Source organism: Cricetulus griseus, assembly GCF_003668045.3.
Source record: "Cricetulus griseus strain 17A/GY chromosome 1 unlocalized genomic scaffold, alternate assembly CriGri-PICRH-1.0 chr1_1, whole genome shotgun sequence".
In the NCBI taxonomy this organism is placed as follows: domain Eukaryota; kingdom Metazoa; phylum Chordata; class Mammalia; order Rodentia; family Cricetidae; genus Cricetulus; species Cricetulus griseus.
Window position 1 is genome coordinate 103,885,012 of NW_023276807.1, and position 25,434 is coordinate 103,910,445.

General features: G+C 49.1%; 2 protein-coding genes across 3 annotated transcripts in view; both read left to right on the top strand.

The window, feature by feature from the left end:
• Positions 1 to 6,703, top strand: part of Htt (huntingtin) — a 143,534-nt gene extending 136,831 nt beyond the window's left edge. The window contains exons 62-67 of one of the 2 annotated variants that reach the window (XM_027387134.2): positions 933 to 1,047; positions 1,164 to 1,377; positions 1,780 to 1,885; positions 2,774 to 2,936; positions 3,113 to 3,273; positions 5,928 to 6,703. In XM_027387134.2, the coding sequence (XP_027242935.1) occupies positions 933 to 1,047; positions 1,164 to 1,377; positions 1,780 to 1,885; positions 2,774 to 2,936; positions 3,113 to 3,273; positions 5,928 to 6,141 (973 nt within the window). In that variant the 3' untranslated portion in view covers positions 6,142 to 6,703. The remainder of the gene's footprint in view (positions 1 to 932; positions 1,048 to 1,163; positions 1,378 to 1,779; positions 1,886 to 2,773; positions 2,937 to 3,112; positions 3,274 to 5,927) is intronic. The other variant, XM_027387135.2, reaches the window with a different exon arrangement.
• Positions 6,704 to 9,834: 3,131 nt separating this feature from the next.
• Positions 9,835 to 24,468, top strand: Msantd1 (Myb/SANT DNA binding domain containing 1). Its single transcript, XM_027387136.2, has 3 exons — positions 9,835 to 14,838; positions 18,375 to 18,650; positions 20,545 to 24,468. The coding sequence occupies exons 1-3, from the start codon at positions 14,519 to 14,521 to the stop codon at positions 20,783 to 20,785; spliced, it is 837 nt and encodes a 278-aa protein (XP_027242937.1). The 5' UTR covers positions 9,835 to 14,518; the 3' UTR covers positions 20,786 to 24,468.
• Positions 24,469 to 25,434: the final 966 nt, after the last annotated feature.

Genomic DNA, 25,434 nt, shown 5'->3' on the forward strand with positions numbered 1-25,434 from the left:
GGAAAATCCAGCTGTTCTTGACAGAAATGGAGAGTAAAGTTAAATGAAAGGTTTGGAAATGGTGAGGTCTTAGGCTGACAGACATAGCTGCTATGAAGAGGTAGCATTCTGACAGGTGAGCAGAAGTGCATTTCAGGGGCCCAACAGGCAGTGGCAAATTGAGCTGAACAGATACAGTGGCTTGTAGGAAGGCACTTTCTTCCCTGTAGTCCTTACTGAATAGTAGCTTACATGTATATGCAAGGTAAGCAGACAACCACCCACTATCCCTGTGATTCTAGATCCTGACCTGGAGCAGATTTGAGCATGTTATGGGCAAGCACAATCTGCTGAGAAATGAAGAGGGCATAGAGGACTGGGGTGGCTGTGAGGAGCTTGCAGTGCCCAGTCAGATAATAAGTATATCTTGCTTAGTGCTTTGAGCAGAGGGTTCCATGTCACATACAAAACAGTGGCCAATTCCTAGGAGTGACGGTGTCATTTGAACACATTTGAAAGGATAAAAGAAATGGTGTGTGGCTCCTTTGTTTATGGTGGCATTGGTTTAACTCATATGCTAGCCAGGTCCCTACTGTTGCTGTTGGCAACAGATACCAACTGGAGATCCCATAAATTAGAGTGTTACAAGTTGGCACATACCACACATGGAGCAAACTGACACTCTAAGGATGCATCTTGAGCATGAAGATCTGTAGGGACAGTGAAGTGGCCTAGAGAGGTACAGTATTGGGGTAGTGTATCAAGTTGAGGCCATGCAGCTCTGGAAACAGTGTAGTCACCAGGCAAGCCAGGAGAAAAGTCCTGGAGAAGCTGGCATGGCCCAAGGCTCTGTACTTAATAAACACGATGGATATGCTTTAAAACTGTCCCCACTGCAGACAGCCAGGAGCTGCTGTATGTGACTGGATATGATTACTGTCTCCCATTCTCAGCTGCGTGAACATTCATAGCCAGCAGCACGTGCTGGTGATGTGTGCCACTGCATTCTATCTGATGGAAAACTACCCTCTGGATGTGGGGCCAGAATTTTCAGCATCTGTGATACAGGTGAGAGGGCTTTGGATGGGCTCTGTTGGACATGGGCAGGTTTCCTTGTGTACTGAACCAGTGGGTCATTGTGCTTTTGAGAGGGTAAGAACAAACAAGCCTTTCTTCTTGTCTAGATGTGTGGAGTGATGCTGTCTGGAAGTGAGGAATCCACCCCCTCCATCATTTACCACTGTGCCCTCCGGGGTCTGGAGCGTCTCCTGTTATCTGAGCAGCTCTCTCGGTTAGATACAGAGTCTTTGGTCAAGCTAAGTGTGGACAGAGTGAATGTACAAAGCCCACACCGAGCCATGGCAGCCCTAGGCCTGATGCTCACCTGCATGTACACAGGTGAGCAAGTTGTAAGGGTTGTAGACTCACCAAAGGACACTGTGCCTGGCCTAGCTTCTAAGAAGTAAAGCAGGAACATATTCAGGAACACAAGCCAGACCTCATGGTGTGGCAGCCTTAGTGTGGCCCTAAACCAGCCCTGTCACATTTCCAGAAATTCTAGGGCCCAAGGAAAGAGAGCAGCTCACATGACACCACCATGTATAGGTATCAGAGCTGCCTCTGGCCACTGCATCCCTGAGAATTGTAAGAAAGTTGAGCTGCACCCTACCTTGCTAGAGACTAATCACCTGTTTTTGAAGGATCTCTTTCTATCTGGCCAAGTCCTATATGAGTCACTGAGTGCTGATTTCAAGCCTCTTGGGTTTCAATCCTATAGCTTCCTGGGTATTTCTGTTTCAGGAAAAGAAAAAGCCAGTCCAGGCAGAACCTCTGACCCTAGCCCTGCTACACCTGACAGTGAGTCTGTGATCGTTGCTATGGAGCGGGTATCTGTTCTCTTTGATAGGTAAGAAATGCAACACAGCCCCACCTCTAACCTCAATAATCATTGACTATCCTAGAGCCAAAGCCAGAGCAGTTGCATCTGTGTGTATATGTTCATCCTCTTAAACTTTAAAATGCAGCTTGTGGCCATTTTTCCAATGTGTATAATGTATATTCACAGAGCACCACTTGTAGCCAAACTCAGGGATAACTGGGCCCATGCATGTGTACAGCCATGCCACTGTCCTCATGGATCCCACTGCTGAGGAAATAAACACTCCTGCGAGTGTGCCCAAGTGATGTGGTGGGGCTCAGGTCATATTCACAGGAATGCACCCTTGGTTGGGCAGAGACACAGCTAAGTGTCTGAGTTACTTTTGCACTTTTCAGCTGTACACCACAGTTGTGCGTGCATTAGTGGGATAGTTCTAGGTCAGCTGTCTTTCAGGATGTAGGTAAGGGGCAAGTGTTGAATGTTGAGAGAAGAATCAATAGGACATAATGGGTCCTTATCTGATAGAAAGAAGAACTCCTGGTTGACAGTAGTGCTCTGATATTAGGACATGTAACAGTGAAAAGTTCTTGGAGCATTTTGATGTGGAAAGACTCTCCTATAGTGTCACCACCCTACCCTCTTCCTGCTATTCCTTTACAGGGATTTCCCACAACTCTGCATTATTCTCCTCATAGTGGCAAAGATTACCCTGTGCCTGGATCAATCGGGGCAGCAAAAGAAAAGTCTAGGTGTCACCTTTGGCTTTTAAAGTTCATACCCTAATTGTGGTCTGAGCCATACTTGGAGCATCTCTGTGGGTCAAGGGCCTCTGAACTTCAGTCCATGTTGGCTCTGTGGGCAGGACTGAGAGGCTAGGAGCCAGGGTGAAGCTCAGATCAGCTCCCCTCCTTACAGGATCCGCAAGGGGTTTCCCTGTGAAGCCAGAGTTGTGGCAAGGATCCTGCCTCAGTTCCTAGATGATTTCTTCCCACCTCAAGATGTCATGAACAAAGTCATTGGAGAGTTTCTGTCCAACCAGCAACCATACCCACAGTTCATGGCCACTGTAGTATACAAGGTAAGGGTGTCCATGTTTGGGGCAAGGACAGAGCAGGGGGATGAAGATGAAGTCAATTCCAGTAGGCCTGTCATCAGGGTTAGATTCATCCTGCAAGATGGGTGGCAACTGTGGCCCCACTACCCCTACCCTCACCCCACAGCCTGACCCTGTGCTTAGGACTCTCTCTTCCCCAGGTTTTTCAGACTCTGCACAGTGCTGGGCAGTCATCCATGGTCAGGGACTGGGTCATGCTGTCCCTGTCCAACTTCACACAAAGAACTCCAGTTGCCATGGCCATGTGGAGCCTCTCCTGCTTCCTTGTCAGTGCATCTACCAGCCCATGGGTTTCAGCGATGTATCCTTCCATGAGTCTTTGGCCATATTTCAGTCTCTACTGGCCCTTCCTTATTCTCTTAGCATCAGGTTCAGGTTTCATTGAATGTTTTGAAACTGAACTCTACAGAATTCCACAAATAGCAAGATGATGCTTAGCTTTCCCCAAATATTGCTGCAGTGAGGACCAGCCTCCAGGAGCTTAGGGTTTGAGGGGGAGCCTACAAAGTCAGTAGGCTATCAATCAACTTGACTTCTATCAAAAGGAATAGAACTTAATTCTCTGGGACCAGCAAGGAGGTGCTAAACTTAACTCTCTGAGGCCAACAAAAAGGAATAAACACACTCTTAGGTTCTTTCTCTGTTCACTCTCTTATCTTGTCTTTATTTTTCCTTTATAGCTTATATAGTTCAACAAAATGTTTCGGGCAATATAAAAATTACAATGTTGTTACATTCTATTTTTCAAGTGAATAATTATAATGAATACGGGTAAAAAAAAAAAAGTGTTTCCCATTTCCCTTACATGATTAAACATCCTACGTATTCTAGATGAAAAACATATTGTCCCAAGAATCCACATATATTCATGTCCAAGTGACTTGTTATAGATTAACAGAACATAAGCAACCAAGGTATTTTTCTCAGCCAGTTCTTTCATTGGCAGACTGAATTTTGTGGTTTCAAAGAAAGGATCAATCACTTTATTGCTTATCTCAAAAAGTAATCTTATAAGGAATCTTAGAAGAACCGAAAACCTAAACTTGTATATATGAAAAACAGTGAGCTCTAAATACTCAGGGTGCATACCTACTCATCAACAGGTTTTTTTTTTAGATATCCAGAAGCTGAGGGCAGAAATGGGTACAAGGAATTAATCATATTTGATCATCAACCAATCCTAGCAGGAAAGGCACATCAGCTGATAATAATTGGGCTGCTTTGTTCTTGTTCCTTGACCTTAACAAGTCCCTCCCTCAACTATGTGCCTTTCTAAAACTTTAGATTGCTTCCTTCAAAGCTAGTCAAAAAAACATCTTAACCTAACCTTAAGTCATTTTCAAAGCCTTGTTTCAGCTATAATGCACTCTGAAACCTGTGAACATATCTCCCAACATTAAGATTAAAAAGGATTTGAGCTAGCTGGACATCTGGAACTCAGTTGTTTTTCTTAATCATTAACTTAAGCAACTGTCTATTTGGCTTTTCAATAGAAGCTCATTTTTTCTAGCTGTGTGACACTTCCTTGTTTTACTTTTTATCCTCTACAGAGGATATTTCTCAGAGGCCGGGGCAGCATTTTATCCTGCCTTTGCCTATGTTAATTTTTCCACTAAACTAACCTCTATCATAATCCCTTACTATGTTTATTAAAAACCCTCAACCATCAAAATTCTATTTAAACTGATGCTAATATTGTATAAAGTCATTGCTTTAGTTAAACAGTACAACTTAGGAGGAAATCACCTTCTTAATAATCCACAGGTAAAAATGCCCAGTAGGGTGGGATATTTCCAAGACTACATTAAGGGCAGTGAGGATCTCCCCACACCCATTCACACCATGCCAGATACCAGAGAAAAATGGCAGTAGCAAACATGTAAAGACACAGCAATAGCAAGGGACATTCCGGGGCTGAGGCTTTTGGGGCTTTGCCTATCTGAGATTCACCCATTGGGGCTGGATGGTGGTGGTGCATGTCTTTAATCCCAGCACTCGGGAGGCAAGAGGCAGGCAGATTCCTGAGTTCGAGACCAGCCTGGTCTACAAATTGAGTTCCAGGACAGGCTCCAAAGCTACACAGAGAACCCTGTCTCAACAACAACAACAACAAAATTTCACCCGTCGGAGCTTTGCCTCCTGGTGGGCCAGCTTCCCGAACCTTAACAGCCACCTGCTGCTCCTCTGACACAGCCACTAAACGTATAAAACTTTAAAGGGACACAAAACAGAAGGTCTAGCCATTTGTCAGCCAGGGCTCCCCAGTGTGTGGGTTTGTGACAGGAGTGCTACTGCTGAAGGATAGGAGGGGAGCACAGGGGGAGGCAGGGCAGCTCAGGCCAGCCGCTGGCCCTGCGGCTACCTTATCCTCTGGCATGCTCTGTCCCTCTGAGGTTTCCTCAATGCTGCTTCTCATTAGTTCTCATCTTTATACCATGGTCACCCTCATGGGGAAAGTCATAAATAAAGCTGCAGTTCCCGCCCCTACAGTACTGCCAGGAGTTCCTCTTTTGGCAACCTCCCCCACAGTAGACCACGAGAGCTACTGAGCAGCAAAGTTGTCTTGGTGGTAACAGCACAGCCTCACCCCAAGTGCTGGGAAAACCTTACAGGCAGGGTGCTATCTTTACCCTCCCTACACTGGAGCAGTGTGAGCAGGAACACCAGCCACTACCACAGCCCAGGTAAGTGCTGCTGAACAGAGCACTAGGAACCAGCATCCTGTCTACACTGCAGGACTCCCACTTTCTGGGCCTCTCTGCCTTCCCACTTTCCTGGGCAGACAGCTAACTGCAGCTGGGAGAGGGTTGCAAGCAACAGCAGCTGCTGATGTGCCTAGGATGCCCTCTGTTTTTGTTGCCCTCAATCCCTGGGCCTGTTGGACTTAGGAAGGGAACCTCTTGGGGAGGCTGTCTTCATACCCTTGATATTGGTGCCCCTTAACTCTTCTACCAGCCTTCCACATGTCATCAGCAGGATGGGCAAACTGGAGCAAGTAGATGTGAACCTTTTCTGCCTGGTTGCCACAGACTTCTACAGACACCAGATAGAGGAGGAATTCGACCGCAGGGCTTTCCAGTCTGTATTTGAGGTGGTGGCAGCACCAGGAAGTCCTTACCACCAGCTGCTTACTTGTTTGCGAAATGTCCACAAGGTCACCACCTGCTGAGTAGTACCTGTGGCACAAGAGGCTGAGAGGAGGCAACTGCTGGAGCCAGAGCCTCTAGGAGCCTGTGCCAAGCTTCTGCTGGGGCTGCCTTGGTCATGCAGGCTTCCACTTGTGTCAGGTGGACAGCCAGGCAATGGCAGGAGTGCTTTGCACTGTGGGCTGTGCAGGAATATGCACTATGTTGGGGTTGAGCCTGAGTCCTGGGTCAACCTGGCCTCGCTGCATCTGGTGGCAGTGCTAGGTTGACCAGGTGTTTATCTTTTTCCTAGTGTTCCCCTGGCCAAGGTTGCCAGGTGGCAGCTGCCCTGGTATGTGGAGCAGAAGTCCTAGCTCTTGCCAGATGGTTCTGAGCCCTCTTGTCCCACTGGGCTGGAGAGCTCTCACCCACATTTCCCCAGGAGGGTTTACCTGCCACACCAGTGTCTGGACATAAAATGAGTGGTATGTGGGGGCTTGGAACTGGGGTGCCAGGTGTCCAGCATCATTTTCCCTTTCTCTGTTTTCTTCTCAGGAGTTAAAATTTAATTATATCAGTAAAGAGATTAATTTTAATGTAACTTTCTATGCCCGTGTAAAGTGTGTGACTTGCAAGGCCTGTGCTGCATGTGATAAAGTTTGTAGAAGTGGATGGGCCTTCTGGCCACCACTCCCTCTCCTATAGCTACTCAATCTAGTCAGACACGTCCCTCGTGTAGCTCTCCCAACACCTGATGGCACTTGTACCTCACACATCTCCCTTTTTTTTTTTTTTTTTTTTTTTTATGCATCACATTTAACCAGCACAGAGAGAGGTGTTCATGTCAACTGCCCTAACTGAGAATCCTGCCTGTGGCCTAACTGAGGGGTTAAGGAGAGCTGCTTTCCACTGTTATGGTTGTATGAGACTTGCCTTGCTACAGCACCCCCTCCTCAGGCATGACTGTTGAACTGTCTACTCAACAGTAACAGTGCAGTCTCCTGGTCCCTCAGCCTAGCCAGAAACAGCCTCTTTTGCACCCAAAGAGGCTACCCCAATAACCTCATCCTGGTCCTGGCTGACCTGGGCTGTACCCTGCCTAGGAACCATCAAGCCATTGTGGATGTTGTCCCTTTGTATCTTCTGCATGGCGAGGACCTAGGAGTGCTGCTCTGTCCTAGCAACTGTTAAGAATGGGCCCAGCCCCTTTTTTTTTTTTAATCTCTTCCCATCTTGCCTTCTGTCAGCCCAGCAGAGTTTAGACCTATGCATATCAGAGCACAGGGAGGGTTCATCCCTACAAGATGAGGCACCGGAAGGAAGGCTCAGTATCAGGTCAGCCTATGGCCTGGGGGCAGCTTCCCATGCTTGTCAGAGCCATCACTTCTTCCCAAGGCCCAGGCCCAGAGTAGCCAGGTCATGTTAATGAAAATGAGCCTTGGGCATGGGCTGCCCTGATTTCCTGGCTTGGTTCAGGGGCTCTACTTGGCTATATGACAAGGTAGGTTCTCTACTGCTCGTCTACGTCATGTCCATGTAGAGTAGGGGAAAAGGGTCATTGGAGCAGTTTCTAGGCTACACAGGAAGAAAGAGCTTGTAGCCTATGAAAGTAATTAACTGCTTCAGTCCATGGAGTGCTGCCTTGAAATCCTTGAATTCTCTTTCTGTCTTCCCATCATGACACTTGAAAGGCAGCTGGGGTGCAAGGTTCCTACCACCCACAGGTCATGGGGAGCCTCACATCTGGCCTGATTCTTTTTCTATCTGCCCTGGCAGAGGCCACCCCAAGCCAACCCAGGCTATCCTGGTGTCATGAATGTGGATCTGGTCTTTCAAGAAAACCTTAAGGGAAGCTACTGAATTTTAATGAAAGAAAGTCACCAGTGTCCCTTTGCTGATTTAGGGCTCCCACTTCTTAACCTAGATTTCCCTGCCAGAAGTGCTTGGGGGCCACAGGGAAATTCTTGGATTGTTGCTGCCACACCCCCAGGTTGGCCCAACAGCTCTGAGATGGGCATGTTGCAGGCCTGATTACTGCTTGTAGTAGATGTTTATAAGAAAACTGTAAAATCTGGAGCTATTCCTCTGGGAATTCATATCCGAGAGTTCAACCTGGAGTTCAGTTGGCCCCTTGTTTATAGCGTGATCAGAGACAGTTCTTAATATGGGACTAGAACAGCCTCTGCAACAAAGCTGTTCTCTTCTGATGGGTGCCACCGCCTAGTGATGCACCCAGGCGCCGGCAAGTGTATACACATTTGTGTGTATACATACCCAGAGTTGTATTTGTGTACACACATGTACATGTACACACTCCTCAAGACTTGTGTAAGATGCCTGACCATTCTTTCTAGCATCTGAGAAGGGGACTCAATTTAAAATTAAAAAAAAAAAAAAAAAGTCCACAGCTCATAAAAGTCCCACTGGAGATACTGCCCCACCTGACTGACTGCAGGAGGGACCAAGACTTTTTATCAAATTCCTCAAAATCTATGGATTTCCAAACTTTATTTTAAAATGTTATTTTGATTATGGGGTTTTGGGGGCAAGAGGTGGGATGTTGTTTTCCTGCTGGTACTGTCAGGAAATGAAACCAGGGTAGAACTATTTGGCAATGCACTTCAGCATGTTTCTTCTCCAAAATGTGCCTCTCTCCCACTGCTGGCCCCCTTGACATGTAGGTGACTTTGCAACTGCCAAGTGCCCTTTATTATTCTCTCATATTTGTCTGCACACATGTACCCTTCAAGAGGGAAGAGTTCGAGTGGAACCACCTCTAGCCCTATAGAATGTGGTGCCAGAGAAGGCACTAACCCTAGCAGGCCCCTTCCCTGGCAGAAAGCACCTTCCTGTAAGTGAAGCTGCTCTGCTTTCAGCCCCTGAGACGGGTCTTGCACAGCAATAGCTTGGCTCACAGCTACCTGGCAAGGAGCACTGCCTCCCTTTGTGGGGCTGCAGAATTGGTCTCTAATTGCCACCTATGAGCATCCTTCCCCATGCAGCCTCACTTGGGTTCAAACCTTACCTCCATCAACACTGAGCACTAAGATCATAGCTGCAGCCAGGACAGGCATGAAGCTATCTTCTTGGGGTTGGTGTGTGGGAATAGAAGACACTGAGAGTTGCTGAGGCTGGGTGGAGCTTGGGATTGTCACAGGTTGGAAGAGAACTGTTCCTCGATGGGTCTGGAGCTTCCAGGAAAGAACCCACACTGAGCAGTGTGACAACTAAAGATAATCTGAAGATTCAGGGCCACCCTCTATGTGTGTTGTCACACTTTAGTGCCATCAAAGGAATTGCTCCCCTCAGTGTCTCTGGAAACACTCTCTGCCACAAATTGAGTCTAAGGTGATGGTGGCAGAGACCTATCTGCAGAGGTTTGGCTGCATTCTAGGGGTTCCTTTCTAGGCCTTGCTGCTGTGTGCCACGGGCTCCACTGGGAACCAGGGGGGCTATGATGGGTGTACCCCGGAGCCCAGCCCACACCTGGTTGTCTACTTCCAAGAGGAAGGATTGACATGAAATGTATATTTAAAAATTTTAAATTGCAGATATTGTACATTTGAATTAAAGAAGCAAATAAACTGTTATTGTCTGAGGCTTGCTTTACTTATGAGAACCTCCTTTCTAGCATTTGAGGAGAGCAGGATGCTCATCTCCAGTGGGCAAATATACCACCCAGCAAGCTGTCTTGACACTGTAAAGGTCAGGCAACACTAGGTATGGAATGAGCCTAGATGTCTGGAGTTAGGTCCTTGCCTAGGGGTATTCACAAAACCTATTGAAATGGTCTCCCTGTCTGGGAGACATGATGCGCTGAGTTCTGATAGTTATTGGCACTTTAAGCCATCCTGCAAGGTTCTAGATATTGTTTTAGCTTCCATATGTTGCTTCAGGGTACTAGAGGGGTGGTGAGGCTCAGTCATCACATAGGACACACAGTTTGGCTTTGGAGTCTTTGCATGGTCTCTGACTCTTCCTTTCTGGTCAAGCTCCTGGTCCAGATGGAACTCCTCTGCCCCCCCCACACACACACACAACTGGTCTTCCCACCTTTGTCCTAGGCTGACTGCTGTGTCTATAATGCCTGTCCTAACATTTGTAGCTTTCAAATCCTTTTTACCTTGTCTAAAACATTGTCCATCTTACCAGATCCCTTCCTCTGTATCTGGGTTGAACCTGAAGTGCAGGCATTTTATTAACCAACCTGCAGAAAAGGGGCTGTTTGGTAAACAGTTTCTCAAAACCCCATCAGAGTTCCAGTTGAGAGGCAGGAGATATCTACCTGGTCCCTCAGCCCACAAGACACTGATGAAGTCAGTGCGAGGATCACTCCAGTGCATGCCGCTGGCCCTTCTAGGGCACAGGGTCCGTTTTCTGTACCAGGTGATGAACCCTTGGTAGGAAGAGCCTGATAGATGCCCCACCAGGTTTAGATCTCTGCTCAGTAACTCAAGCATTTGATGGTGTAGGTGTTACTTCAACTCCTTAAATCTGTCTCAGTAGCCTTCTGTTGGACTACAACAATCTTGCCCTTAAGGTCTTTAGCACCACTTGAGTTTTGGTCACCTGAGGGAAATGAAGCACTCCTTCCCTCCCAGTGGCTAGCCAGGTGTTTGACACAACATGCGTGGGTGGTATTTTCAGAAAGGATGGAGTAAGTCTCCCTGGGATGTTTGCAGCATGTTATTTCTTCTGGCCACCACAGCAGAGCACCCCTCCTCAGCAGAGCAAGTCTTGCCCTCCCCCCCCCCTTGCCTGGGGAATGTAGGAGCACCAGACTTGAGGTCCCCCCTCTGCCTTTCATTGTGGTTGGTGTTTGTTTCCAACTTTTCCAAAAAGCATTCTGAAGGAGTTTCTTGAAGAAGGAGCCTAATATAGTGTTGGATGAGGGAAGCCAGGGTGAGTATGTGTGCCATGGACTGGACAGGTTCCAGGTTTTCTGGAGCTACATCTGGGCTTCCTAAGGTATGGGTCTTTCCTCAATGTGAGGTGAATGGCTTGGCCAAATCTGGAAGACCCACTTGGGCAGCCCAGGTAAGGCTCATGGGCAGAGGTGGGCCCAACATCAGAGAATCACAGACCTTCCTGGAATCCTTCCACACATCCTTGGCTCTGAAGCCTTGAGTCTCCTCTCCCTAAGTGTCTCCTTCCACGTTGTGGTCCTGGTGGGAATTCCTGCTTCACTTCAAGCTGGGGCTGGGCATTTGGGGCTTGGTTGGAGAGGAGAGAGCTGCCCACAACGGTAGTGAGTCAAAGGGTAAGAGTCTGGTGTCTCAGTGATATGTGATAGCAATATCCAGCATTGCAACCTAGGTACCTAGCTAGGCTTCTATCCTAGAAATTGCTGGGACAGGCCATTTCTAAGGTAGGTCATAACACCTCTCACTACCCACCACTGAGATAGGCTACCTTATGTACCTCCCAGAGCAATCCAAGCTCCTTAGTGCCCCTGTGTCCCTAGACTAGGCTCTATCTACTACCTCTTAGTCAAGGCTGTGCTGCCACATACATGTGCACACATTTCATATGCTTCCAGGCCTTTGTTAAGTCTTCAACCCTACATTCTTAACCACCAGTACAAGCTCAGTTTACAGCCCCTTGATTTGAAAAGTCTTCTGGCATCCCACCATAGCTGCCCACTTTCTGCTCTGGCCTTTTCGTACAGGCTGAGCTTGGCAACCATTACCTTAATTGAGCCTGGTTTTCTACAGCCTGAACAGTTTCTACAAATACAAGTTTCAGGTTAGCCCCAGACTTGTTATTTAGGGAGGAAATAGACCCAGAGAGCATAAGTAGGTCTCACCAGCTCACAGCGGACCTGTCTTGACCCCATTTCTTGTGCCTGGCCTCTAAAGCTGACCTGCCCACTTTCCCTTCAGGTGCTACTGAGGTCTAGTCCTCAGCCTTCTGCCTTCTCATCCTGTGACAACTGAGGGTCCTAGCAGGCCATGCAGCTATGCCAAGGTATGGAACTGCCCTCAAGGGAGAAGCTGGGGTGTGGACAAACTGGTTTGTTCATCCCAGTTTATTCTTGTCCTTGGAAGCCAGGCAAGGACTCTGCTCTAGGAGGTTTCCCCAGAGGCCACTTTGTTCTGAGGCTTCTAGTGCCCTCATGCCTGAGAAAAGGAGGTGGGAACCCATCTTCCCCTGTGAAGGTTCCACTCAAAGTGTTGTGTGGCTATGGAGTAGCTCCTAACACGCTGGTTCTGCTGTCTTCTACATCCTGGAACTTGGGCAAGCAGCTGGTGTAGGTGTTTCCTCTGTAGCCATAAGAGTGTAGGACCCTGAGTAATGGCAGTAAAATCCATTAGCCAACAGCTAGCCCCTGGACAGGCTTCGAACTCTCCAGAGGCTCTAAGGAGATTTGTGGGAGGAGCTAGGAGATAGAAAATGGGAACCCTATGACCTCCCTATATCCCTAAAGAGGTTAAGGCTCTTTGGCCAGTATTTTGCTGGCTCCTTTTATTCTAGTACAGATATGAAGAAAATGAGTCTGGGGTCCATTGTTAAGGTCACACAGAGTCAGAGATAGATTCAAAATCCAGCAGCTTGAAGCATGCACTTTTAGTCCCAGTACTCAGGAGGCAGAGATTGATGGATCTCTGTAAACTCAGGGCCAGCTTGGTATACAGAGTTCTTGAACCCCAGGTCATGCTTGCCTGTCTTTTCCTGTCTGCTGAAAGTGCTGTCTGTGAAGTGCTTTCCAGGAAAAGCAATAGGGCAGGTACATAGTTGTCCCACCCGACAAGAATCAATGTTTTGAGCCTAAAGAAAAGGAGGCTTCCTGGAGGAGGCACTTTCTAGGCACTCTACACTGCTGGGAGCTCTGAGAACCAGACCTAGTTCCTACACTCAGCACTAGGGGGCAGCAGCGAACCAACTGGCCAGTAGTGTGTGACATGACTAATATCTGACTGGCAATGAGAGTACAATGAGTGCAGACCTTCTGAGTACTGCTTTAGGAGAAATGGAACAGTCATGGGTATCTGCAAACAAACCCAGGGTATCTGTAAAGCTCTACAATAGGAAGGATGCCTCTGGGTTCCTAGGTGACTCCCAGGGTCCAGAGGTGGAGTTCAGCTAGTACCCAATAGCAAGTATAGGCATTGACCTGGACCTGTGAAGTGACACAGCAAGACTTTCAGGGGCTGCTTCTCTTCTACTTTTAATGTTGGACTGGAGCTCAGGGTACTCCCCCACCACCCAACAAGGTCTAACTGTGCTCCTTACCACAGACAAAGGAAACCCAGAGACACTGTTTTCTCTGAGCTGAGCCCTTCCTGTCTTTAGTATGTCAGGGGGCAGGCTGATAGACACTGTTCCTCTGCTGACCAGAGGGTTTAGCCAAGTTGCTTGGGGACCAGGCTAGACCCTGTGTCCATCACAGCCTGTGCAGCTGGAGTCCCACGGAGTTGCATTTGGTTCTCACCTCCCAGATGTTAGATGTTGATACCGTGTGATGGCCTTTTCCTCTGCAGATTCCACATTTCCCACTCCTGCTCTCCTGCTGGCTCCTCAGATGAGGTCCCTGCCTATCCCTGTGAACATATTAATCCCACATGGTTTTTAACCTGTCCCTTCCCCAGGATTGCTATATTTCTTGAGGAATAGCCCCAAGCTGTGCCCTGCCTCAGGCCATTGAAGTTCCCCTCTGGCCTCTGCCAATTTTCCCTGGTGGACTGTCTCAGCTCAGTTCAGTTTGCTTCTTCCATCAGTGCTATGCTCCTGCTTCCACCCATGATGAAGGTCAGTGTCCGTGTCCTTCTGACCTGCATGACTGGGCAAGTCCTAGTTCTGATTAGCCTGGCTTCCCAATATTCACACAACCTGGGTGTTTGGTGAGTGAAACAAGAGAAGCAAAGAGTCAATGATGCTGAGGCAGGGCCTCATGAGGACCAATCTCAGTAAAGCTTGACAGGTCTCAGAGAGAGAGTGACCTCTCAGCAAGGACCCCACCACACCAACAGTCATTAAGGCAGCATTAGGGCCTCCATTCCTTGTGACCTTGCACCTTGGATCTCCTTGGACTCGAGCCTATATGAACCAGGTGGAACTGAGGTGGAGACTGCCTACGTTCCCCATGCAGAAGCCATTCAGGTACAGCTGAAGCAAGTCTCTTCTGAGGCCTACAGGGCCAGCAGGGTGGGAGGAGGGCTAGGAGCCACAGTGGGTTTGGGCACAGCCTCTCACTGCAATATTGATGGCCCGTCAGTGCAGCCCTGATTCCTGTGCTTTCAGTTAAAAGGTTTCTGTTGTTGTAGCTTATGCAGTTGCTCTGTTGCTATGGAAACATGACATCAAAATGACGTTTCCCGTTTAAAAGCTTTTAACTAAATTCCTGCCTGTCAGATGTAGGCCCCATTTTGAGCGTGGAGCTGCCTCGAGCGAGCGAGTGAACGAGTGCACTGCCTCTCGCCCATGGTGCGCTGGCCAGGCCTGAGGCCCTGCCTGAGTGCCATCCTTAACCCTGCAGGTGCCTCCAGCATGGCAGCAGCCGAAGTGCCCGGCTACCTTGTGTCTCCTCAGACGGAGAAGCACCGGCGGGCCCGCAACTGGACAGATGCGGAGATGCGTGGCCTCATGCTGGTCTGGGAGGAGTTCTTCGATGAGCTCAAGCAGACCAAGCGCAATGCCAAGGTGTATGAGAAGATGGCCAGCAAGCTCTTTGAGATGACTGGGGAGCGACGACTAGGCGAGGAGATCAAGATCAAAATCACCAACATGACCTTCCAGTACAGGTGGGCATGCAGGATGGTTATGGGAGGGTCCAGGCAGGTTGCTCTACTCTTGGCCACTTCATGATCTGAGGCAGGGAGGGTATGTGTGGCTTGGGATGGATGGTCCACCTGTAGGTTAGAGCCCCACTGGACAAGATGGCCTTCTAAAACCATTTATGCAGCCTCCCATTGGGAAGATAGGGAAACTGAGGCCCATAAGCAGAAAACTGGTCCTGAACTCTCAAGTGGCAAGGCTGGGAATGTACTCAACTCAACTTCCTGGGTCTAGGACTAGAGCCATGCCATTATGAGGAGGGTTCTAAGATTGGCATTAGACCTGCCTTCTGCCTGCTATGATGCCTCAGAGGTGGTTGTCACATAAGCAGCACCAGGCTTGAAGCCCTTGCTTCCTGAACTAGGACTTCAGAGCTCCAGTTGGTCTTGGTACCCAAGTCGGGTAGGGTATGGGGGTTCCTTGTCTCATGAAAGGAAACTGAAGGTATAGTGAAAAGGAGGCTTGACTCCCAAGACTGGCTGGTCTTGATGCCCTGAGACTTTGAGTACTATGTGAGCCCCTGCCCTGTCCCTAGGGCCACCCTTAGGGTTTGTGAGAGGGGTATTTTTAGGGGCTGCCCAGACACCACAAAACTCTGTCCTGGGGACTCCCCATATGGATCTCTGACTTTGCTGCATCTCAGTTTGACTGTCCTAGCATGCAGCTGAAGGAGAGCCAAGAGGGAACTCGTACTAAGGCCTGGATCATGGGGTATCCAAGAGGGAACAGCTGGTGGGCCTGACCTCTCTGGAAAGTGTAATGCAGGGCAGGCATCATAGATGGGATGGAGATTGTAGAGGCATTGAGAAAGTAGTGGGTGGATGAAGGTCGTGGTATAAAGTGAAGATGGTGTGCACGAGGCTCTTAGGAGGGGAAGCGTCACGGGAGGAGTTGGAGACAGTCGAGGGAAGACGGTTGTTAAGAGAACCTCCCCAAATGGCAGACTAGACAGGCCGGGCCTGGGGCTGCCTGAGAGCCTGTTGAGATGGGAGGTGCTATTCAGAGGGGCTCACAAACACTAGTAGTTGATCTGCTGAATTGGGCAGATGGAGAGGCTGGTGGAGGCCATGCAGGCCTATCTGCAAGGCACTCAGCCAGACTCCATGGAAAAGAGGTACCCTCATGGGTGAAGAGATGCCCCAAGAAAGAGAAGGGAACCCTGCCTGGCCCATGGATCCTGTGCCCCTGGGAGACATGGAGGCCCAACAAGACCTTGGAGAGACCATGAAGTCCTGAAGCTCCATTTCTAACTGCTGATTTGACGTCTAAGGGCCTTGGAAGTAGTAAAAGGGTCTCAAGCCTGGCCTGTCTATGGCCTATTACTGACCCCCAGTGCTGACCCCAGAAGAGCCTGTGAGCCAAAACCTGCAGCTGAAGCAGCTGCTTAGGCCTGCTGGCATCAGAGTCACTTAGTGTAACTGATGTTAAATTTAAGCCTGTCTTATGAAGAGAGAGCTGAGAGGCAAGTCTAGTGCAGCAGGAGCAGGCATGGACATATGAAGATAGCAGCCATGACCTAGCTCCCCATACCTATTCCAGTGCTGGGTAAGGAAGGAATTTCTGGGGGGAGGAGGGCGCTACTGGCTGTTTTCCTTAACCTCTCTTTGAGTTGGTGGCTCATAGTGTCTAACTGTGTTATTCATTATTTATCATGAAAGCCTCCCCTAGAGTCCTAGGGGACGGGTTCTGTCTCCATTCCTAGAGATGGTTGTGAGCCAAGGAGGCACAGGAGATGAGGATGCACGTAAGGGACAGCCACTGCAGTCTGGGAGTAGGAGGCATAGCACTTTAGTCTATAAAGCCCATGCAGACCATGGCTCCTCATGGCCGACCAGTTCTTTATCCATCTATTCCTAGCCCCTTCACAGCATTGTCTTTCCTTATTTTTTTCTACAGGAGCTGTTTATATATTAAGGTTTTAGCTTAAAAGAAATCTGAACAGGTAGCTAGGTTTCATGGAGTGTGATTTGTTGGAATACCACATGAAGCACGCCCCCTCCCCTGTCTGGAGACAGGCTTTCCCCATTTCTCCAATGAGTAGGCTGGCTTAAGTGGAGCAGGGAAAACTAGGGAGGGGGTTCTCTGCAAAGGAGGAGGTTGGGTAGAAGACAGACATGGCACCAGTGGTAATAGTAATAAACTTCACTTCCCCTATGTGCCCCTCCCCAGTGGCTTGATGGTTCCCCTGCGATTCATCCAGAGCAGTTTGTGCCCTGTCCTGTGTGACCTGTATCTGCTTTCTAATGCTGTTACTCCATGTGGTGGAGCCCCCAGGCCCTTGATGCTATCCCCCAAGACCAGCCTCTGCTGTGGCTGACCACAGCCTGTCCTGAGAAGCAGCCCCTTGTCATTGGCCATGCCTGTGTTGAGGGCTCATTTAGCCACCTGTCTATCTTCAGGGACCAGTGGGACTAGGGTCAGCCCTAGCAGAGAATCCCATATGAGCCCAAGGTAGCCCTGAGGGCTGAAATACTCCTGACCACTGTGCCTGTGGTCTCTTTCTATGCAGACCAGAACTATCCAGCCAGTCTGTGTCCTTGTCTCCCAAGCCCTCCCTTCCCAGGGAGTGGTTGAGGACAGAGATGTGACAGTCCTCTCAGTGAGACAGGACCCATCCATGGGAGAAGATAGGTCTTGAGGACACTGGCCACACTGATCAGAACTTGGGTTTTGACACTAGTAGAGAGGGGGTGTCAAGAGACGGCACCGGTCACCCAGCCCCACAGTCTCTGGGCAGGCTGTAGATTTGAGAGCTAGGTCAGGCTTAGCTCCAGGGTGGAATGGCAGCAGCATTACAGTGATGTGGCCTAACATACCTTCCTGGTAAATTAGGCTGAGGATGATGTTGGAGCCTGGCCTCTTACCAGGCTTTATTTTATAAAGCTTTCTCTTTAGCCTTGTGCAGGGTTTACTTTTTCATCCCCATTTTACTAACGTAAAACATGAAGGCTCAGAGAGGTTAACGAGCCTGTCCAAGATCACACTGTGTGTTTAAGATACTGGCTCAGAGCTGTGAGTATTGTTTTCCTATGGTTTACTGTTACCTCTTCTGGTAGCATCTTTGTAGAATACAACTGCAGCATGGCAATTTCTTCTAAGTCGGTATCTCATACACAGTCATATCGACGCAGGTTAACTTATATAAAAAGCTCTCAGTTCATGGAAGTGAGTGTAGAACTCATAGAGGGAGCAGAGGCCACAGTAACCATCCCCAAGCTCCCAACACCTGTGCATGCCCTTACTCATGCTTGGGTTTCTTTTCTGACACCCAAAGGCTATGCAGATCCCAGTGCCTGTCTACCTTCTGTCCAGTGTCACGGGGGGCCCTAGAACCTGGCTGATTTTGCCAAGGAAGCCGGTGCTGACTGAGAGTGGCTCTTGCCTGTGTCAGCATGACTCCCTCTAGGGACCTAGACCCCTTGCATGCCACCCTGCCCAGGGGCCAGGCAGGACAGGCTGCACCTGCTGTTTCTCACCTTGGCTCTTGTGTCTCTCGTTTCAGGAAATTAAAATGCATGACAGATAGCGAGTCCGTCCCACCGGACTGGCCCTATTACCTAGCCATTGATAGGATTCTGGCCAAGGTCCCTGAGTCCTGTGAGGGCAAACTGCCGGATGGCCAGCAGCCGGGGCCCTCCACATCCCAGACCGAGGCATCCCTGTCGCCGTCTGCTAAGTCCACCCCTCTGTACTTACCGTATACCCAGTGCTCCTATGAAGGCCGCTTCGAGGACGATCGCTCCGACAGCTCCTCCAGCTTACTGTCCCTTAAGTTCAGGTAGTGTGCATTCACTCTTCCTCTCCTGACCCAGCGCTGCCTTGGCACCTCCATCCCCTGCCCCATCCGTGAATGGGGCCAAGGCTCCAGTGCTCAGAGCTAGGGGCTAGCAGTGACACAGTGGCATGCTGTGGTGTCCTCTACACTGACTGGTCATAGCTACATGCCTTGTCCAGGGCCAGGTCAGCCTCAGGGCAGCAAGAGCTCTAGTGCCAGTGGATAGGTGGGGCCTGTCCAAGGCTCCATCGGCCTCTTACCTGCATGGAAAGTTCTTTGACCTCTCTGACCTCTGTCTCCTACCATAAAATGGGGATAAATAAATACTCCTTAAGGAGAGAAGACACAGGGCCAGGCACCAAGCATGCCCTCCCTGCCTGCCAAGCCCCAACATGGGCCTCACCTCAGTAACAGGTCTTCTCAACATGGAGATGTAAGTCTGCGTCTCCTGAGCAGTGAGTGGGCCAGAGTTATCTGTCTTCTCTGTCATCACACTGGAGGCCTGTATTGGCCACAAGCCTGTGCCTGCAAGATACTCATAGCGCCTCTGAGAGTTGGGGGACAAGTAGGAGATACCCCATGGCTTTGGACCATAGAGTCCAGAGCAGAAACTTCTGAGGAGGGGATATTTAAGATGGGTTTCCAAGGTAAAAGAGTCAGGCAGTTGAAAAAACTAGAAAATGTAGCTTTGAGTTATGGGCCTTCAAGCCTGTCTCACAGCAGGTAGTGTAGGAAAGGTGTCTCCATGGTGGTCTCTGAACCTATTGTCCCTAGGATGAGGACCATCTGCTTAATTCACCCAGAAAGCCCTTCCCCAGAGGGAATTTCTCACTGAAGGGCCCAGACAAAATGTCTTTACTAGAGCCAGACCAAGCTAGCAGAAAAGCATGAGATTTATGGCCAATTGTTCCCATGGCCTACCAAGCCCTGTTTCCAGACACAGCTGCCTGGAGCTCTGTCCCCAAGACTGGCTGATCACACACTCTGCTCAGAACATAGAGCACAGGCCAGGCACTGGCAGCTACCAGAATAGGCCTGGGGGGTCTGATAGGCTTGGACAGTTCCCTGCTATCCAGCAAAGGCTTTTAAACTAACAGAGAGCACCCATGGGGCATCTCCTGGGGAGGAACCCAGATGACCTCTCTTTCTGTCTCTCTCTGTTTCTATCTATGACACACACACACACACACACACACACACACACACACACACACACACACACACACCCTGCCCCACCAAAGGCTCAGGGTAGGCCTTCATTCTGAACACATTTTTTCCGTCTGTCACAGGCCAGTGGGGGCTATAGACTTCACTTCTCTCAAGAGTACCAAATGCCACACACTGCCCAGCTCCTTCCTTCCCAGCCTTGCTGCTCCCTGGAGTGGGCTCTTCACCCTTGAGCACCCTCCTCCAGCCCAGTGGGTTTGGGGTGTTGTCAGGATTGTGTGCCCACACAGTCCATACTCTGGGATGTAGATGGTCTTGGGCTGCCTACCTGCTACTCCCACAAGCTAGCATTGGCTGGCACCTTCTGTTCTGTCTGTCTCTCTCTCCTCTCTCTCTATCTGTCTCTCCTCTCTGTCTCTGTCTCTGTCTCTGTCTGTCTCTGTCTCTGTCTCTCTCTCCTCTCTATCTGTCTCTCCTGTCTCTGTCTCTCCATTTCTCTCTCTCCATTTCTCTCTCTCCATTCTCTCTCTCTCTCTCTCTCTCTCTCTCTCTCTCTCTCTCTCTCTCTCTCTCTCTCTGCTGTGTGAGCTCCGAGCCCTCCTCACCTCTGTGAGCTGAGAGCTGGTTCATAGATGGGCCTCAGTGACCTGGTTTGTCCAGTGGGGTGTTTGGGAAGGTCTGATGGCCCCCATGTCCCAGGCCCTGTGACCAGCTCATCTCTCTCCCACAGGTCAGAGGAACGTCCTGTGAAGAAACGCAAGGTACGGAGCTGTCACCTCCAGAAAAAGAAGCTGCGGCTGCTGGAAGCCATGCTGGAGGAACAGCGCCGGCTGAGCCGTGCCATGGAGGAGACATGCCGAGAGGTGCGCCGTGTGCTAGACCAGCAGAACATCTTGCAGGTTCAGAGCCTACAGCTTCAGGAGCGAATGATGAGCTTGCTGGAGAAGATCATCGCCAAGTCCAATGTCTAGGCCATGGAGAGGATGCCAGGTGCTGCATAGTCTGTCTGGGGGCCCACCCAGGCTCAGGGCCACGCCTACCCAGGCAGAGTTCCAGAAAGGGGACAGGCTTCAATCTGGCCTCTGAGCTTCTCTGAAGGGCTTTCCAGGACCCCAGTGGCCCTGGGAGACCTTAGGACCCCCATCTCTAGCATTAATGCCAGGGACTCCAGGGCAACTCCTAGTGAGAAGATTCCAGAATCCACTCTCCAGAATAGTTACTTCCATGATACTTGAAACGGCTTTTGATATTAAATGTTCTTTCCATTATTGCCTGGAAGCCAACTTTGCTCTCTCTGGTGTGAATGGGAGAGAGACAGTTCTCCTTTGCAGATGAAAACAAATGCCATAAGCCAGAGGCAGGTTGTGGGGGTCTTTGTTCCCCAGGGTCTGTAGCAAGTGCCGTAACTACCCAGTTATCACAGTACTAACCCAACCCAGTTACCCATTGGTCATCTGTTTGGAGCTCCATGCTAGCACAGGATCCATGCTGACTCGACCTGCTCATGCTCTTCAAAGGCCTGGTACGGGTCCTGGTAGTGGTGGCATACTAAATGAGGCACAGGTTCTGCCTTTATGTAGCTTTAGTTCAGGCAGCAGAGAAATAGTAGCTAATGATGGTCAGTGCTGAAGGGAAAGGTTGGGCCTATGACAGAAGGAACCAGATTTAGGTAGAGCTAGGAAGAGTAACCCCACACAGGGAACAGCCCTTGCAAACACCCAGGGGCACCTGTTGCCAGCAGCCAGGTCACCCAGAGCAGTGCAATTCTGGAAGAAGTTGGTGTTTTCTCTAAGCTTGTTGGGAGTGTTTTGGCCTGGCATCTGAGAAGGCATAAATGGCCATCATGCCACTGCTGTTTTACCATACGAAAGACTTCCCAGAACCCCTCAGCTGAATATCCTTAGTATCTTGGCCAGGCCTGGGCTTTTTCATGAAGGCCACTTCATGGGAGACTGGAAGCAAGCCTGTCTGATTCAACCTTTGGAACCAGGACAATTGCAGCCCCAGAGGACCAGATTCAGTGGAGATGGGTCAGGTGCTTATGTGTTTCAGTTTGCCCTGAGATTTAGAGTGTACCTCTGAGGTGGGGGGGAGTGGGGCGGCGTGGCAAGGCTTCACCAGGCCGTGCCAATCATCCTGATGGGAGAGTGTCAGCTCTTCTGACTCTTCAATAATAGTCAGCCAGGCATGAGAGAGAGAGAGGCTGTGTGTCTGTGTCACCAGATGGTATGGTGACCTATCCCAGGCTGCCTATGGGAGGCAGCATGAAGCAGAATAGTAGGCACCGTCTACCTCGATCTGAGCTCTAAGTCCCTCTGCCCCACATAGGACTCCTGAGTCCATGTCCTATGGACTCTGCATTTTGCTGGCAACCACAGGCAGTGGGAAACAGTAACATAGTGGTACAGATGGATCATTTGTCCACACCTGTGGTGTAAATTAAGCAAAGTGCCAGCTGTCTATGCAATGTCCCTGTATCCCTAACATGGAAGAGATCAAATAGTTGGTTCGTGGGCACCAGTGCAACTAACTAGAGTGCTCTCCTGGAAAACAGCTGGATGGCTCCAGGAAGATAGAGAACTCAGGGGCATGTGGTACTTGAGAGCCAAGTCAAGGAGCCTGGCCTCCTCCTGCCTCCCAGAATTCATCTGCAGCCTTAGGTGCTGGGATGCCCACCATGGACACTCAGTGATCTGCTGACATGCACCACCTGTCCTTGTTTGTGGGTCATTGAGGCTGGACTGCCATGAAACTCCTGAGACTCAAAAAAGAGTTTTCCAGCCTGAGAGGCTACTGGAGGGGAGCACTGGCCACCTGTGTCTCGGAGCTCCACAGGAGGAGTTAGAATGGGGGTCAAGAGGCAGCCAGTGTCTTCATGTTTAGACCCCTCTGTGTTCCAGAATCGAGGCACTGGTACACTGCCATTTCAGAGCTTGTGTCAGTTTGCATCTTTGCACTCTGCGTTTGGAAGCAGCCACTGTCTCAGCAGTCTGGGGCTTGTTCATTTGCCCCCCTCAGGGCTGGATGGGACTCATCTGTTGAACGTCTGATCAAACCTTCCACAGTGTGTCCATGAGGACTTTATGGTTTCTTCTTTAGCTATTGGGTCATTTTAGAGTAAAATAACTCTATTAGTAAATGCTAAAATATCTGATCTGATTCAGCAAAACATGAACACAGGAGCCAGGAGGTGCTTTCACCATCACTACCTAATTCTCTGCCATCTAGAACAAGAAAGACACTGGTCAGCAAACAGAGAAAGCTAAGGGACAGGATGAAGATGTGACAGTTACCATTATCTCCAGATAGTACTTTTGATGATCCAGAAAACCAAGTACACAAAAAACTCAAGAGTTGCAACCTAAAAGTATTAAAATTGACGAGAAATGAGTCCACTCTATTGAAACCAGAGTAGTAGACTGCCCAGGAGTGGATTTAACCAGAAAGACCAAGACCCTTGTGAAGATACACAGTGTCATTGTAAGATGCAAAACAGTACCCAAGTACTGAATGCAGTTGAATGCACCAGAGAAGCCCCAGCCTTGTCGTTGTGTTCATGTGATCCCACTATGCTTCTAGCAGAGCTGCCAACTTGGTTATGAAATGAAAAAATTATGTTTAAACTCATGTGAAACAGAGGATGGGGCCAAAGGTGGGAAGACATGCTCCATGGCCTGCAGAGTTGGGATGTGCACACTGGGAGCCTTCAGGTTACCTTGTGTGGCGATGCTAATGAGAAATGTCACCTGTAGTCTCAGACATTTGAATATTCAGTATCCAGGTGGTGGCGCTGTTTGGGGTGGCTTCAGCATATGACCTTGCTGGAGGAGGAATTGCCACTGAATGTGGGCTTTCAGAATTTAAAGACTTGTGTGATTCCTAATGAGCTCTCTCTGCTTCCTGCTTGTGGTTCAAGGTAGGAGTGCTCAGCTGACCCTGCCACCATGCCTGGCCCCTGCCCTTCTTCCCTGCTGTGGTGGTGATGGACTGTTAGCCTTTTGGAACCATAAGCCCAAATAAACTCTTCCTTCCATAGGTTGCTCTGGTCATTGTGCTTTATAACAGCAACAGGGAAGTAACTGGTGTACCTCATCACATGTGGGCCTGGCCCGGAATCTGATGGAATCAGAGACTAAGAGCCTCAAGGACAGAACTCACACACTGGGTAAGGCCTCTTCAAGGATCCATCTGAAGAGATGTTCCTTTCCATGCAGCAGCTCCACAGCTCACACAGTGCCTCAGCAGGGCAGCTTAGCATGCCACTGGAGCATGATAGAGCTCAGGCCATCATCTCAGGGACCCCAAAAGTGACCAACGATGGATACCAGAGAGCTTTAAAGAGTTCCAACCAGCAGCACCAGTACATATAGAAAACCTTATTAAAAATTAAACTTTAGACTTATGAAAATGTTACTTATTTCAGAACAGTAAGCCCATTACATATTACTATCAGGACCAATTGTATGAAAATGTATTTTCCAAAACAAGGTTTCAGCAAAAAAAAGTGGCATTGTATTATAGTTGTATAATCTCCGGCTTACAGGAACCAGTGAGGGTTCCTTGGGCGCCTGGGTACTCTGCTGCTGGCAGAGTTTTTGGTTGTTAAATGCAGGATTCTATCTGAAAACTCCAACCTCACAGGAAATTACCTGGAGAGAAGACACATTTAATAAAGAACAAATCAATGTGACTGTTCTAACTCTGTCCTACCTCAAACTTGAGGATCAGAGAAATGGGGGTTTTGTTTCTTCTGGGCCTGGGGATTGAACCCAGGGTCTCCTGCATGCTGGGCAAATGTTCCTCCATTAAGCCACCTCCTCCAAAGCCTCAACCTGTCCTTGTGTCTTATCTTTTGCCTCAGTGGCTCTTTATCCTTCTGTGCTTATGTCCCTGGTAGGCATTTGGAAACATTTTTGGGAAATATTGTGCCTAGAGTGATACAAGTGTCTCTAGTGTTCCATCACATCATTGAGCAGATGCCAGATAGTCCCTTTTGCCCAGTCACTGACAATTTCAGCAGCAGTCCTCATGTGGGAAGTTCCCAAGCTCATGGTGGTGGAAGCAAGTATTTCCAAAGTCTGACTCTTACAGGAAGGTGTGAATTTTACCATTGGTAACAAATGCTACAGCTGTTTCTCTTGAGGAACTACTTCTTTCTCAGGAATATACCTTCCAGGTGCCCTGGTCTGCCAGTATTCTTTCAAGAAAACTTTATAAGCTGTATTTTATTATAGCACACACAATTGCACACATGCCTCCCCTCAGTCAGGCATACAAAAGCACTTTCCATTCCATCACAAGGAACTTGAGGGAGAAGTGGTCTCAAGGTTAGGACTTAAGATAGTCAGTGCCTCATCAGGAACATTCATGAGCAGAGCTGGTGGCTCATGCCTGGAATCCCGGTGCTCAGGAGGCTTAGACAGAAAGTTTTCTGTGAGTTTAAGGCCGGGCAGGCTGCAGAGCAAGACCTTGTTTTAAAAAAAGGAAGGAAAGAATGAAAAAAGAAAAAGAAAAATGAGCATATATAAAACACATGAAAGGAAGAAGAAAAATAATGCTAAATAGAATATTAACAGACGGCACGCACCATATCCAAGTAGGTTTCTTTAAGAAGGCCCAC